The sequence below is a fragment of the Acartia tonsa genome, chromosome 2, assembly GCF_053477335.1.
Source record: "Acartia tonsa isolate MP-2025a chromosome 2, ASM5347733v1, whole genome shotgun sequence".
NCBI classification, from domain to species: domain Eukaryota; kingdom Metazoa; phylum Arthropoda; class Copepoda; order Calanoida; family Acartiidae; genus Acartia; species Acartia tonsa.
The window spans coordinates 62260261-62277288 of record NC_137261.1 but is presented as its reverse complement, the minus strand read 5'-3'; the positions used below and the strand labels follow the sequence as shown (position 1 = coordinate 62277288).

At 30.2% G+C, this 17028-nt stretch overlaps 2 protein-coding genes across 2 annotated transcripts; both read right to left on the bottom strand.

The window, feature by feature from the left end:
- Positions 1-248: 248 nt before the first annotated feature.
- Positions 249-2863, bottom strand: LOC145312665 (uncharacterized). The gene is made up of 5 exons (XM_080151925.1): positions 2857-2863; positions 1718-1852; positions 1500-1566; positions 669-816; positions 249-455 (listed from the first exon to the last, which is right to left on the bottom strand). Exons 1-5 carry the CDS (start codon positions 2861-2863, stop codon positions 249-251), a joined length of 564 nt encoding a protein of 187 aa, XP_080008051.1.
- A 6222-nt stretch (positions 2864-9085) lies between these two features.
- LOC145312664 (uncharacterized) lies at positions 9086-15357 on the bottom strand. The gene is made up of 10 exons (XM_080151924.1): positions 15295-15357; positions 14905-14957; positions 14568-14625; positions 13843-13957; positions 13534-13607; positions 10353-10473; positions 10099-10206; positions 9898-9977; positions 9416-9637; positions 9086-9188 (listed from the first exon to the last, which is right to left on the bottom strand). The coding sequence occupies exons 1-10, from the start codon at positions 15339-15341 to the stop codon at positions 9086-9088; spliced, it is 981 nt and encodes a 326-aa protein (XP_080008050.1). The 5' UTR covers positions 15342-15357.
- Positions 15358-17028: the final 1671 nt, after the last annotated feature.

Genomic DNA, 17028 nt, shown 5'->3' with positions numbered 1-17028 from the left:
TCTTCAACTTTTTAGCCAGAGTTTTTTTCTTATTCAAATATTCAATATTATCATCAAGATATATGTCTAAGATAATAAATCTTTAATAAGTATATTTTAATAAATTAATAATAACATATTTAAAGCAGAGTACATTATATACATAGAAAAATTTTCATAGAAGAAAATTTATTGAAAATCATTACCAATAGTTAGGAAGACTTTCAATAACCATATTATTTTAGCTTTTACTGGGGTTTTGCAAAGGATTATTCAAATATAAAATTGTACACAGTGTCAAAAAGTTTAGACACAAAACCAAGACTTTCATGTAAGTATCCTGTTTGTTGCTCTCCATCTTTTCTTTTAACATAATCATCTGTTTGTGGAATAAATTCCATTAGTTCTTGTAGGATTCTTAGTTGTTCTTGCTTTGACTTTCCTTCCATATTTGCCAAAACTTGTTCAGGAGATTTCTAAAATGATATATTTTGATTTATAAATTTCTCAACAATTTTTCATCTTTAATTTTTTTTCCCGACCCAAGGCTGGCAGTAGCATTTTTAAATTATTATTTCTTTATATCTAATCTTTCTAGGATGCCTTAACCCTGTTAGGATGTTAACTTGTAATAAAAAAATTATTATTTCATTATGAAATAGGTGAATAAAATTTGAGAATAAACACACCTGATAAAATTGTGATGTAAACCTTCTTCTGTTTGCATTGCTGTCAGTTGTGTTGCTAGTTTGAGAGCTGTTCTGTAACAATCTGCATCTTCTACCCCGTAAACATTGCCCAAAGCTTAACTTACAAACTTCTGGACATTTTGGTTGCCTAAGATTAATATTTATCTTTATCAAATGATCATGCAGAGGTTATTCACATAAAAACAAGGATGACAACATCCATAAAAGCGAAGCACTGAAACGGTAGGACAAACGGACATTAACACTTGTATAGTGTCAGAACTGAATAATTAGCATGTAAATGTTTAAGTGTCAAAGCAAAATTGTATGTAAATTTGTTGAAAAACTGCTGGATACAATATAATGTTTATGAACATACTTACATTTTTAGGACTTGATTATAGAGTTGCTTATAACATTATACTTTGTTGTCCCAGGAATCAATATACCAAATTCAGATCAATCGGAAGATTAGATCACATAAAAATTTGTTGTTAAAAAAGTAAAAAAATCAACATGTTTAAAATGGACGTACGGACATTTTGGTAATTACAGAGTTGCTAAGCTCTCACAATCGTACCTAACTACTAAAGGAATCACCATGCAAAGTTTGAAATCGATAGGACAATTCTAACATGCCTAAATTAACCAAAAAAGCTATCTGTTACGGTCATACGGACGGACGGACCGACCATAAATATAGAAAAGCTTCGCTTTCAAAAACACATAGTCAGAGATTTATAAAAAGAATAGAATTGATAAAAATTTGTAATTGAAACAATGGATATATTTTTGTTGAAAATATCACGGAAATTTGTTTAGATTGCTCACCTTGACATAGATGCAGAGCCAAGTAAAACAGATGATGCAAATGTGAATGGTGGAACCATGGCAGATCCTGTGCAAGGAGAAAATTATATTCAGTTTTCTTTAAAATCCAATAGTTAGTAGAATTTAGAAAATGAATTAGAAAACAAGTTTTGGTACTGTTTGTTGATTACCCAAAATGACAAAATTTGTTGGTAGGATTATGTTTAACTTCTACCAACCTGCAATAGCCAATGTAGTTGTAACAAAAGTAAATCCAAGGCCAACTTGAACTTCCCTTACTCCTGGACAGTCATTACGACATGTTGCTTGAACTCCTGGAATTGTTCTATTTGTTGTAGCATTATATCTATCCTCTATAAATAAATAAGGTGATAATTAAAGATTTATTATTTAGGGGATACTACAAAAAATGGTATACCAGTGGTACACAGGGTTTTGCCAAGGGGGGGGGGTATGGATTAGGGTGGGTCGATTTGTAGGCTTTTTTGGAATTTCACATTACTACACATTGGCAAGAATTACTGGGCTAATATAAAACCCTGTGAAACTTGAAAGGGGTTTTGTAATCTAAAAAAACGGGCGCGCGGGCGTATAAATAAAGTAGGCTTGCCCCCTTATAAAACCAAAAATTTAAATTCCTTCAAACACAGGCATGTCGCATATCAAAATGACCGCATTAAAATGCTGATTACGAATCTAAAAACCGTTTTGAAAAATATTGATTCAGTCTGAAATGATCTTCAAATAACCTACCGAAATAAACGGTTTTGACTAAATCAGCTGTTTTAGGTACTTATTCGAACTAGGAGCAATATCTATAAAAATAGTTTTTAGATTCGTAATAAGCATTTCAATTTTTGATTTTATAAGGGGGCGGGCACATTTTATACCCCCCGCGCGCCCATTGTTTTTAGATTACAAAACCCCTTTCAAGTTTCACAGGGTTTTATATTGGACCAGTAACCCTTGCCAATGTGTAGAAATATGAAATTCCAAAATCGACCCACCCTAGTATGGATGAAGTGCACTTAAAAATTTTGAATCTATAAATTTTTTTATTATAAATACAGGGTGTCCCACGTAAACTGTTTTTTTTGAAACGCTTATTACTCCCTTAATATTTGAGCTATCTTAGTAAAATAAAAAGTATTTGGCAGCCTACTACTGACCATTTTATAGGATAATGATGAAAAATCCACAAAATAAACAGGAAAAAATCTACGAGGTATTACATAAGAGGTCATTTTATTGAATTTAGACTAACCCACAAGAAAATATTTGCTTTGTGAACTTTAAGATTAGTTTGGGTCCAAACTGCTGGTCGCTCAGACTTTCTAAGCACAAAAATAGAACAAACTTGACATGGCATACTAGAAATTCTCAATATTCAAGATTCTGATGTGTAATATAAGTGAACAATATGTAAAAATAGGCATAATATTGATCTTCTTTGGAAATTTTTCATGTGAGTTCGCTTTAAATGCACACAAGAACCTGAACTATACCAGATTTTTTAATTAGTCTACAATGCCAGTTCTTATAATGTCAGAGTAAGTCTTTGTGATCCACCGTTTGACCACCAGCTGCTTTAAAAGTTAACTAAGTCATATTTTTCTTGTGGATTAGTCTTATATTCACTAAAATCAGCCTGTTATGTATTAACTTGTAGATTTTTTTTTTCTGTTAACTTTGCGGATTTTTCATCACTATATCATAAAATGGTCAGTAGTAGGCTGCAAAATACTTTTTATTTTACGAAGATAGCTCAAATATTAAGGGAGTAATAAGCGTTTTAAAAAAAACAGTTTGCGTGGGACACCCTTAGTTTAACCAAACATACCTGTAATGCAATAAAAGGAGTGATCTGTTTGTCCTTCTTGATTAAATGACCAACATTCAGTCATATTATGGTTATCATCACCAAAAAATTCCTAAAAGTAGTATAATTTTTTAAGTGTCATATAACTAATAAAATTTTTAAACTAAAATTGATCTTATAAAAAGTAAAATAATTCTGATTATAGTTGCACTCTAGTAACTTAGGCAGTTATAGGGGATTGTGTTGGAGGGCTTAGAAAAGCTCTAAAGAAAGATAACTTTAGTCTAAAGCCTACTGAGGGTCAATTTGACTATTTTTATAGAACCATAAAAACTGAAGCATATTGCTAAAACTGTGGGGTTTGGCATTGTACGGGGCATCATGGCTAGGTGGCAGCACACTAGGCTACAATGGTGTTAGTTAAAAAATCACACAACTTTCACTGGTTGTGTAAGAAGAGAGATTATTTGGATACTCAATAGTCACATACTTATTCTAGTAGTACCCTTATCCCAAGCTCCTCTCCAGAAGCAATATTTATAACTGTGACTTAGTTTGTGACACCTGTCATACTAGCTAGTGAGAGGTGTTAATTAGAATTCAAGACATAATGTGCTTGAATGTTGAGCTTGAGCTGGCCCTAGTGTAGGAAACTTTTTTCCATTTTTACTAAATTGGACCATTCTATCAACAAACAACATTGAAGCAGGGTACACTCATGATCATCTCAATCAATTGTATATAGGTAAATGTTAAGAAACATCATGAATAATTGTTTAGTCTTAAACCAAACTCTGCAGCAGACAGCATAATCTGCAATTAGCCACTTTGAAAAATCAAGATTAATATTGAAACCTATAAAATGTACCTGAGATTTTGTTAAATTACAATTTTGCCAATATCCTGCACTGACACGTCCAACACAATTTGTATTCGGTCTTAAAATATAATAATGTTAAAAAAATAATTCAACATTTTTAAAACACAGTCGTGTAACCTTCTACAACTATATCCACATATAAAAAAAGGTGCAGTTGGAGATAAAATGCAAAATATATGAAATAATCTTTAAACTACAAAAAAGTTTCTACATTTACCAATGATTGAGAATTTAAGGTTATTCAAAGTCTTTTAAGAGAAATGAGTTTTATAAAAACTTGTTTATGCATAGAAAAAAGAATATATAAAATGCTTTATTTATTTGGTAACCTGTTCTGGTACGTTTATGTCTCAAATATCTAAAATAGCTACTTCAACAAATTATGCCTTAAAAACAGTTTTTCAAAGTAACTTATTTTTGACGATTGAGGGACCATGAAAAATTTAATGTGTGTGTGAAATGTATACATTTTTCAAATTCAGAGATCAATGCTTGTGTCAACCCTTACAGATCAGGCCCCAATTTCCACCTTAACCCTTAACGGTTGGAGGGAGGGGCGTTGAATGCCCCCCCCCCTCAAGTTTTTTCTATCTCATTTCTGTGTGTGAAAGATAACGAGCCCAAACTGCGTGACTTTTTAAGTATGGGTATGACACATAACTGAGAGTTAGAATTTTTTGAATATCTCCATCCTGACGGGCACAGGATGCCAGCAAACCTGGCAGGGTCATCCAGGTAAAGAGAAAAAATATTTTTTTTTACTAAAACAAAGCATTTAATCATACCAAAATACTAATATATCCTCTAGTAGTACATCCTTATATAAAATACAGGTGTTCAAGTCACTTTCAGGTTCCAGGTATGATCCTGCAGGTCCTGATCCTCCAGGTCTCCAAAAATCTTTCAAAGGCTCCTGTGACCGCAATTTTTGACTTAGAGACTTCATATTTTAGACTTAAGCTTTTCTTACATGTCTACATAACGTTTTAATATTTCATAAGGATCCGCCGCTGTTTTCCCGCCGACCCCTGACTGCGGCGGCTGGCAGCTGCCAAGTACAGCTACAGCCGCTGAAATTTATGTTGTGATATTTCTAATGTAAAATTTACATAAAGATAAACATTTTCTGGAAAAAAATTGTTGTTCTAGCTTCAAAAATAAGAAAATTACAGCCGTTTGAAATTTTTAAGTAAAAAAGGACCTAAAAACAAAGGTTGTTAAATAAAAGGGTGAAGGAAACGAAAATTGATTTAGACTTATAATAGGTATGAAATTCTTTATCCGTTGAACGTGCCCACCCCCCCCCCCCCCCCGACCGATTAAGGTGCAGCAAGGGGCCCGACTGTAAAGGGTTAATAGATTGGGGGGGGGGGGGGGTACACTAAGAGCCCCCCCTCTATCTCAGCTCCTGTTACAGATAGGCAACTGGGAGCTTAATAACGGCAAAATTACAGGCAATAGAAAATATGTCAAAAATCGGTCAAGGAGTGGTCAAACGGCCATGACCTTACTATTCACAGAAGTTCATTATTGCCCAATGTTTTACTAAATTTTTTTTAGGTCTTTAGATGTAATAAAAGCCGGACAAAAATTGGTCATAAAATAGGTCAGGGAGCAGTCAATTAGTCATAACACCACTTTTCTTAGATGTCCATTGATAGGATAGGTCTCTACCTTATACACAAAAGGTAATATGTAGAAATTAAGATTTATTTAGATTTTTTCTAATTCTGGTGCCACCTAACCGACTTTGACCAGACACCATGACCAACACAGACCAGATATTTTTATAAAATCAACAATTGCGGGCGTATAATTACTAAACTAAAAAGTCATGAAATCACAGCTCTCTAACTTACCTACAAAAAAATTAACATTAAAGAAACTAGAAGGGGGGCTCTTAGAGACCCCCCCCCCCCAATATGTAAGGATAAATAGTAGAAAAATCTTATGCATACCTTTAGAAACATCATAAGCTCTAGTTTTTGGGAATGTGAATAACCTGTTTGTAGGAGCTACATGGTAAAATGTCACAACTGACTTAAAACTTTTTTTCAAACTTTCTCACATTTTTCAAAATAGCTCCTAACTTCAAATAGGACGAAAATGGTACTTATATTTCCAAAAACAAGAGCTTTAGATGATTCTAAGGGTATGCAAAACATTTTTCTACTCAATCCTTAAAATAAAACACTTTGAAAAAACCGTTTTTAAGGTATAATTTGTTGAAATAGCCATTTTAAAAATATTTGAAACACAAATGTTCCAGAACAGGTTTTCCAAATATAACGAATTTTATATATTTGTTAAGTTTAAAAAAACTCATTTCTCTTGAAACACTCTGTAGTAAGATTCTAAATTTGTGTGTTCTATTTCAAGATTATTGTGATTTCCCCTAGTAAAACCAATACAAAATTGAGACAGGATATATTTTTGTGTTTTTTCTTGTTTAGTAATGTTTAGACAGAATCTTACATAGTTTTAGTTCCAGTGCTAGTAGGATTCAAACAAGATTCTGGTAATTTATAAGTAGAAGGCATCCTCATTCTATATTTCAAAGCAATCCAGTCCATAAAGCAGCGAGCATCTAATTTAAATAGATATAAATATTTTATTGTAATTTTATCGCTGTGTCAACATTATTTACCATTAAAAAAAGTGATAAAAACCTCAAAAAATGTTTTTAAAGGTGCATTATTTGATAAGGCTTCATTGAATTTCCTCAATTAACCATATTAAAAGCAGTTTTGAATACAATTTTTTATTACAATACCAAGAAATAAAATTTATCACTGCAAATGTTGGGAAATTGTCAGAAATAAAACTGCAGTTTTTTAAAATGATTGTAAAGAAAAAATATTTGAGAGGTCAAAGAAATTTTAAGATTACTTGGAAAGTCATGAAATTTTGTAACTGTGTCTTTCACACAACTAATATAATACCTTATAATAATAATATGCCCTCTAGAATATTGGGTTTGGAAGCTTATCAAGTCAAACTATAACATTTTCAAATATAAAATTTATTTGAATTTTTGAATTATAATGGAGCATTCTTTTTTTTATCCATAAGATATTGTTACTGTTAAATGTTATGGTTTAGTTATCAAATAAAATAGAAAATGCTTTTCATGCGTCATAAATACACATATCTATTTATTTCATACTTTAGACTTCTAGTGTAGAATTGTATCAATTTATTACCTGAACTAAAGAGAGTAATTTAACTTATAATCATTAAAGTTAAAAATAAATTGATAAATATCAATTGCAATAAGCAGACTTACCAGTAACGAAGGAAGGGTTGACAGATTGTCTGATGTAAAGACTTGCACGACTTTTCCCTATTGTTCTATTGTAGAAAGTAACTTGACATCCTCTATTGTAATGATAACAAATAATCATTATTTCGATTTGTATATATTTGTGGTATAAACAGCAGTGGACAGCTAGGGTTCTAATGTCGAATAGTTTTACTTTTACTAATCAAAATAAACAATCTTAAATTTATTCACTTAGCACAAACTTTATAATGCAATAAATATTGTGTCATGCAATATTTATCACAAATTTCTTAATTGTATTGGCATTTAAGTTTTAAAGAATAAAAATGACTAAAAGATATTTCCTTATGAAGAAATTTCTTTAATTTTTCAGGAATATATTTAATTTAAAGAATTGTTTACAAATTACATTAGACTTTTAAGAACCTGATTGCCAAAATTTTAGCAATGATAGCCATTTATGGTCGCCAGCAAGCCACAATTTTTTTTATGAATTCATTTATTGAGACTAAATTTTAGAAAAAGTTTTTTTAAGAACAATTATATATAAAGGTGTCTCAAAGAAATGTGCTTCCCTGTAAAAGTTTGTATCAATTTTATAACAAGTGTTTTTTTTATTTTCTTTTAAAAAAACTGCACATTTCAGAGTGTAAAGAATTAAAGACTTATGTTGCTTTAATTTTGTAAAATTTAGTGCTATAAAGTTAAATTAAACTCTTTTTATTTATTTGAAAACAACATAATATATAGCATTAAGAATAAAATATTCTAATAATTACATTTAAAAGAAAATATGGACCATAAATTATTTTCCTTGTGGTTGATTTCTAAAACCAGAAAACGCAGTTTTCTCTAGATACCTTGGATTTCCCATCACCACTTTGTGCAAAACCCCTAGTAGCCACAGGCAAAGAGTCTAAAAATTTTTAGTTCCAAATTTAGCGTAATGTTTTTTTTACTGGGTTTAATTTTTTATAACCTTTCTATAGCTTTAAAATGATTCTGTATAATAAGGGTTTTGCCCTGGGGGTGAAGCTGCTTATTCATTTTTGTTTACAATAAAAAAAATTGGGTGTTGAAATTTTTTTCTTTTTTTAGGGGTTGGGAGTAAAACACTCTACCAAGAAAAGTGCTTTAAATCACAGGACCAGTAACCACATTTTTAGAGTAGAGCCAAATTGGTTCAGTGGTAACTGAGATCTTAAGCCTAAGACAGAGGGAGAGACTGACAGACATAATTCTTCTTTGTATTATGGATAAATAATTATCAAAATATTATTTAGCTTATAAACATGATTGAAGCAGTGCAAAACTAATCTAAATTATATAAAATTACATGTAACAGGTTTTAAAATTATAAGCAAAGAAAAATCATGCATATGAATATAATGAATATAGTTGAATAATGTTTATATTTCCTGTGAAAGCTGAGTGGACCAAACCAACTATATAAACTTCTTACATTATCTTCCTGAGTTATAAAAAAAAACATTGGATATATATCTCCATATTTTAAACAATAAAATTAAACTCTAGCTTTAAAAATAACTGTTGTTGTAGAAGATAAAAATTAGATTTGAAAATGGTCAATAGATGATTTTACTTTAAAATAAATTATCAAACAACTTAACAGTATAATCTTTAAATGGCCTCATAAGTCCAGATCCTGATATACCAAAATTTGGACAACTCATCATTGTAGGGTCTCTAAAATATTTAAATTAAAATTCATATTCATGGCCTAATCATAACTAAAAAAAATATTTAATGAAATCTTTCTCTTCAACAAGAAAAAAATATTTAAGTTCTTTTTGTTCTAAAAGTGCAAATTTTTACAACTAAACTTTATGGCTTAATATTTGCATTTAATTTATGAGTTAGAATATTTTGTGATATTTATTTCTCTTTATATATCATACAAATCATAATGTTACCTGAAACAAGCACCCCTAGCTGGATAATAAGTACTTGTACTTGTGTTCATAAAAATTGGATGATCCAGGCATTCAACTTTCTCCATTAAAACTTCTTTTTGAAAGAAAGTAGATGTTTCATATTCTGCAAATGATCTAGATTTAAGACCTCCAATATTTCGAGTTGCAGTGTCTGGTGAATCCCAACCAGCAAGTCTACCTGTTTGATTTGTAGATTTTTCCCTGCAATATAAATTTCAATAAATGTTTTTCTTAGTTTTCAATGAATATTTTGCCTGGGATCTTTAATCTATTACATTACTATATGATTATAACTATAAATTTTTACTTATACTCAATTTTATACTTCAACTTTATTCATCTTCTACTTTTAAACAAGGCCTTTAAATGACTCTATAGCCTCTGACAATGTATACAAATTTTTAACTAAAAAAACATAAGCTTAAATTTACCTTAAATCAGGAATAATAAAAAAAACATACCAAGTATCATAAACAGAATCACTTTTGGGCAAGCATGCAGGCCATATATTTCTTGGGTTAAGATAAGTATGATTTGTATCCTAAATATTGAGTAATGTTAATAAACTGAGAACGCAAACCTTGACATAATGAATAAAATAATATGTTTAGAAATAATTATTGAAAATACTAATATTCTTAACGAATCAAAAAATGCATTACCCTCAGTTGTATATCATCTACAATATAAACACTTATATCAAAACCATCTAAGAATTCTTGAGGATTAAATTTGGGATGATTGTGATAATTCAATACTTTCATAGCTAACTAAAAAAATATCAAATTTTTTAAATGATATTAAAGTTCAATATAAAAAGTATTGTCAAATTGTTCATTAGAAATTGTTCTTCTTTATTTCTTTGCTTGCACTATGCAATTAATTAATGATTATTATTTTAAATAAAAGATAGTACCTCATTCTCATCAGAGTTGTATTGATTTTCTATCTCAACACTGACCTCTCCACATACAAGAACAAGATCCTCAGGATCAGCTTTAACCCTGCTGGGATTTTTTCCACAATGTATGCTTGCTCTAAAGTAATTCTTTGATAATTTCACTCTACCAATTATATTTATTACCCCGTCCCGGATTTGAAAAATTTTGTTAAAATTTTTGCCCCCAGCCAAAATATGGTTGATTTATGCAAAAAAATGACCCATGCAAAATATTTTTTCTGTAATGCAAAAATTGCGATGGTACAAGCACCGCAAAAATTTTAAAATCTGCAAAAACCCCTGTTTTTAGGGCTTTTGTACCATCCCAATTTTAAGATTTTTACAAAATTTCAATTCAAGTTTGTTGATATATACCTGAAATTTACCCAAAAAAATGGGGGCAGTCTCAATTATAACATATGAAGGTGTAGCAAGTAATCTTCCAAATACAAAATTGTCAAATTGCATACATATATAACAGGGTTGGGCCAGATACTTTTTGGACGGATACTGGATATATGGCTGATTTATAATGCCGGATATCTGGCAAATATATGTTATTTGACCGGAAATCCGGTTATTCGACCGGATATCCGGTTATTCGACCGGATATCCGGTTATTTGCCGGAAATCCGGTTATTCGGCCAGATATCCGGTTATTCTTTTATTCAGCCAGATATCCAGTTATTCTTTTATTCAGCCAGATATCCAATAATTTGCCATATAACGATTATATGTCATTAGAAATCAAACGGATATCCGGTATCCAGCCAAAAAAGTATAGGCCCAACCCTATTATATAAGTATGCCATTGTTTCTTCTTTACAGTGAAGTTTCTGATAGATCCAGGGAATGATTCAGTTATTAACACTTAAATAAAATTAGATGATCAACCCTTCTATCAGGTGCCCCAAGAGTCTTTTAGGAGCGTTACCGCTAGAAAGTTCTACAGTTCTTGTGAAAATTAGATAATTTTTAATATTTTCTTTTTATGTGTCATTATCCATTGTTTATCTATGTTTATTAATTTTGTATTAACTTAATGGAAAAAGATGTCTTAGCTTATAAAAGATGTTCAGTGCTTTCCCTCAAAACGTTTTTTTGAGCACTGACAACCCCTCCCTCCTTATATTATGTTGCATGGGTCCCTGGTACCCAATATAAACTATCCTAACCTGACCTTATATATTTAAGAAACAAACTAGAAAGTATCCCTTCCGTTTTTCAAGGTCGGGTATATGCTCGACTTGGCACTTGGGAAACTGGCAATAATTTGCATTAAACTTACGTCTTCAATATATCAAAAACCAAAGATATAAAGCAGAAGTACCGATTGCAGAGTTGCTTCACTTTCTAAACCCTTATTGTTACAGGAATCATCAACCAAAGTTTTCAATCAAAAAAATTTTAACTTGCTTAGAATAAAGAAAAGAGCTAACCTTTACGGAGTTCGTTTAGACTCATATTATAGAAAAGATTGCATTTAATAAGTATAAGAGATAGATGGGACAAAAGCTGTTTATTACACTAGTCCCAAAAGTTGGAAAATTACCTTTTCTTATTCGTTGATTTAACAACTTTGGGGACTTTCAATCAATTTTGATAGATTGGTTTATTAATTTGAGTGTTTAATTGTTACTACCACTAATTTTAAATTCTAATGGCTTTTAAATTTATTTGTATATCCCATGATGATACACAAACTGACCCTTTCTGTTGATTACATAGTGGTTGAAACGTTTGATCATTAAACTTAATGAACCAACCAATTAAAATTCAATAAAAGTCTCCAAAGTTGTTGAGCCAAGAAATAAAAAAATGTTATTATAAACCTTCCGGGACTAGTGTATTAAACAGCCCAATGTCCCCTCTCTCCCTAGTTATTATTAGACTTGTGATACACTCTTGTATAGTTGATTTATTAAGTTGAGTGTTTAAAAGTTTCAACTTCTAGTCTTAATCTACAGAAGGGATAATTTTTTGTATCATTATTGGGGATGTACATCAATTTATTAGACATTGTCTTATCCCTTTAGATTCTTGAATAACAATGTTATTTCTTGTTATGTAATAAAAATGAAAGTGTTCTAGTTATTATTAGACTTTGAGCATAGGGATCTAGAGGGATAAGACAATGGCTGATAAATGGACGTGTATACCCCATGAGTATACACAAACTTAACCTTTCTATTTATTACAATAGGTGGTTGGAATGTCTTATTTAACCAATTAAAATTTCAAACAATCTAAAAAGTTGTTAAGCAAACAAATGTAAAAGTTTTTAAAACTTCGGGGACTAGTGTAATTAACAGCCAATTGTGCTCTGCCTCCCTAGTTATTATTAGACTTTTGGTACACTCTGGTATAATTCAGAGAGGGAGGGGAAATTGGACTGTTATTTCACTTGTCCCCAAAGTTTTATAATTGTTTTTCTAATTCACTAGGTTAACAACTTTTGAGAATTTTATTGAATTTTGATTGGTTGGTTTATTAAGTTAAGTGTATAAACGTTTCAACTGCTAAGTTTAATCTACAGAAGGGATAGTTTTGTGTATCAAACAAATTTAATACTTATATAATAGAGGTAGGCCGGATACTTTTTTGGCCGGATACTGGATATCTGGATGATTTATAATGCAAGATATTCGGTATCCGGAAAAATACCAGATATCCGGCCAAATAACCGGATATTTGCTAGATATCTGGCCAGATACCAGATATCCGGCATTATAAATGAGCCATATATCCAGTATCCGTCCAAAAAAGTATCTGGCCCAACCCTGTTATATATGTATGCAATTTGACAATTTTGTATTTGGAAGATTACTTGCTACACCTTCATATGTTATAATTGAGACTGCCCACATTTTTTTTGGTAAATTTCAGGTATATATCAACACACTTGAATTGAAATTTTGTAAAAATCTTTAAAATTGGGATGGTACAAAAGCCCCAAAAAAGCCCTAAAAACGGGGGTTTTTGTAGATTTTAAAAACTTTGCAGTGCTTGTACCATCGCAATTTTTGCATTACAGAAAAAATATTTTGCATGGGTCATTTTTTTGCATAAATCAATAATATTTTGGCTGGGGGCAAAAATTTTAACAAAATTTTTCAAATCCGGGACGGGGTAATATTTATACAAAAATTTTACAAACCTGCAATTAACAACAAGACCACCCTTTCCTTTTTCATTACAACAGCAACCTTCTAGAATTCTGCCTTTATCATCCTTAAATGTATTATAGACTTGACTAAGAATTTTACATTAATAAGTCTAAATTCTATATTTATAATTTTAACACTTTAAAATGAATAGAATATTTTATTTGCTAATTTTTTTATAAAACTAAATTTATTTCAATATTTGTGCTTATCTCTCTATTCATTTATTTAGTGATGAGATAATTAGAGTCACTTGATAGTAAAAGATTTTTTTTTTTTTTTTTGGTAATTCATTAATTTACCTTACATACATAGTTACAATGTGCAGCTGCCACAAGAATTGTAGGACTTGGAGGATATGCTGGAAGCCATGGCTTTGGTGCAGAAATCAAGGTAGCCCCACACTTGTGATACCCTCTTAATTGAAATAATATTTATTACAGTGAAGAACAATTTCCGTCTTTATGAGATTAGTAACCACTGAATCAATCGGAATCTTTTTTTCAGTTAATATACCTACTAGTACAAAGATTATTATGAGCAATTTATTTCGGAGTGGCACACCTTGCTATTGAAAATAATCACACTTCTGTTATCCTACTTATTTTTTGTTAACATGAAAAAATATAAACTAGGCCCAATAACACAGGGGGATAGTGGGAAGCTCACCCCCCAGAAAAGAAATGTAGAACAAGAAAAATTGTCAGTTTCAAAAGAGAATGTAAAGAGTATGTAAATTAGAGGATATGGAAATCTACTGAAATGATAAGGTTTGATGCAAAACAAATTTTAAAGACTCAATATTTGTTTTCATAAAATCAGCAACATGTGTAAAAAACCAAAAGCAAAATGTTTTATACATTGATGTATGAAAGTGTTATCGATGTTAAAAAAAAGATTTTAATTCAAATTTTTTTAAAAAATTGTTTTCTAAAGGGTTTTTATTAATTATAGACTACCTCTTATCTTAGCTCTCAGTAAAAGGCATTGCAACAATGAATACATTTTCTGAGATTTAGAAAATTACCTGAAACCTGAAGTTCTCAGTGAACAGACCCATGGGTACTTCCTATTAGAATCTCTTTCTTTAAAGACAAATCATTTAAATATAAACAAAACTTTTTGGTGATTTGCATTACTCACTGAAAAGACATTATCTTCTCAAGTAAGTTCTACAAATATTTAACTTTAAAATTAAATTTGTATACCTACTCTTATTTGCATTTAAGGATATGCATAAAGTACTTTTCTTTAAATATAAATTTTTAAAAGTTGCATGACTTATAATGTGTTATAATGGAACATTCATAAAACCTACAGTTACTCAGAATCAGATGACTATTACACTAAATTAATAGTCTAACCTTTAAAGGGAACTTGTGGAGATGGGCCCTGAAGTTTTGCCAAATTAGCATTCCTTAAAAATGGAATAGTTATTTCTTTCATCGTATTATAAACTGTATGTTTTGAAAACAACTAAGCAAAAACTGTTGTTTTAAAGTTAGCAGCAGGGTCTGGATACTTTAGTGTAATTTATACTTGTTGATAGACTTTTTTACACAAAAAAGGTGGTTTGAGTAAGTTTATTATAATTCTATATTTACCATAATTTAAGTTGTTCCTGTGACCATTAAAATGATTGGTTTCAAAATTGTTTTTCAATGAATATTATGAAATTAAGCTATTTACAATTGCTATTTTTATACAAAAAAATCCAAAAAAGGAATAACAATTTTAAAATAATATAACTTTACCTTTGTTTAATTTGATTCCTGGATTTTCCAATACACTCATCTGGCATGTCTGTATCTTTATAAATTCCTTATAAAGTATTTAGTATCTTTACTTAATATTATACATTTACTAGCAAATTGGGATCCTTAGAAAATATTTATTAATTTTAAATAAAGCTTAGACATTCTATTTTCTTTTTAGATAAAACTTAACTTTGTCTTTGTGACATGTATCCTATTTTTCCTGACAGTCAATGTGCCCCTATATCACTTATGAATAACAACAATAACAACATATATTTTTAAAGAAGAAATTAAGATCTCTGAAATTCTGCCATTTAAAAAGCATCATGTATGTTTTTTTTTAAATTGAACATTATTTGTACATCAATTGTCAATTCTAAAGTACAAAACAAATCCGAAACAGTTAATAATTTATTTTACAGTATATTGTAAGTAAAATATCCTTTAAAACAATAAATAAAATAATGCTGCAATTTTTTTTCAGGTTTCTCTGCAAAGTAAATTTGTAACCACATTAGTTTTCATGAAAACTGATGCTTTTTTAAAATGAAAAAATATTTCTGCACTTTTATGTAAGGACACACAATCCTTAAACATCTAGTATTATATTAACAAAGATTACAAAATCCATAAAAGAAAAGCTCTGAAACGGTAGGACAAAAGGGCATTAACACTTGTATGGTGTCATAACTGAATAATCAGAATATAAATGTATAAGAGTCGAAGCAAAATTGTAAGTAAATTTGTTGAAAAATTGCTTGAAGCAGGATAATGTTTAAGAACATACTAACATTTTTAGGACTTAATTTAGGACTTATTAATTTTGCAAGTAATGCTGTTAGATGTTATACATATACTGTTAGGACTTTATGGATTGATATGATTGGTTAATTTTCCACAGAGACAAATTAACAGCCTACTGTTTATTAATACTCTGTTTGTAATAAATTTCTGGCAGTTTTATGGCAATTTTAATTGTTTTATGTATGTAAAAAAATGTTAAATTCAAGATCACTTTATATCTTAAAGTTAATACCCATTCCCTTTCAAGGTGAAAGTATATCACAAACTTTAATGTCATTTATTCAGTAAAAGACTAAATTCCTGTATAAAGTTGTATCGTTGGATTTACAATATATTGAAAATAAACAAAATCAAATAAAAAACCAGCCAGTAATCGTACTGGGTCTGTCTCTAAGAATGCCTGAAAATAAAATAGCAAACTTTAAATACATGCACAAAAGAACATATTATCCCAACCCAACAACATTTCCCCAACTCTTACTTTAAAAACATTTGTAAAAGTGCAAGTAATATTATAAATATTTAAGTCATTATTTTTAGTCAAGAGGCTACTTGGTGGTTACTAAATTAACTTTATAACAGTTGGGCTTTTGTTTCTCTAATATTATTTTTATGTGACATATATTATTGCATATATTCAAAATTTTACTATAAGAAAAGGGTTTATGAAGCCTCATAATACTTAAGTAATTGCCCTTGATATAACATATGAGGGCACTACTAAACGAATGACTCCCTTGGGTCAAGATAACCCCTCCCACATCTTTTTTTATTCACATATGGAAATGGTAGTTTTTCGGTTTATTATTATAGTTCAGTATAGGTTAGGTTATATTAGGTACTGGGTAGCCAAACAAGGTTAGCCACCCCCCCCCCCCCACAGTGTGTAAGCCTATTAAACCCACACTCCCCTGATTTTTTTTATTT

Coding starts and splice junctions, on each gene's coding strand:
- LOC145312665 (XM_080151925.1), bottom strand. Junction 1,567..1,717: donor AACTACATTGGCTATTGCAG/GTTGGTAGAAGT, acceptor CTCCTTGCACAG/GATCTGCCATGGTTCCACCA. Junction 817..1,499: donor GGCTCTGCATCTATGTCAAG/GTGAGCAATCTA, acceptor TATTAATCTTAG/GCAACCAAAATGTCCAGAAG.
- LOC145312664 (XM_080151924.1), bottom strand. CDS start 15,341: ATGCCAGATGAGTGTATTGGAAAATCCAGGAATCAAATTAAACAAAG. Junction 10,207..10,352: donor ACAACTCTGATGAGAATGAG/GTACTATCTTTT, acceptor ATATTTTTTTAG/TTAGCTATGAAAGTATTGAA. Junction 9,189..9,415: donor GCTAGGGGTGCTTGTTTCAG/GTAACATTATGA, acceptor TAAATATTTTAG/AGACCCTACAATGATGAGTT.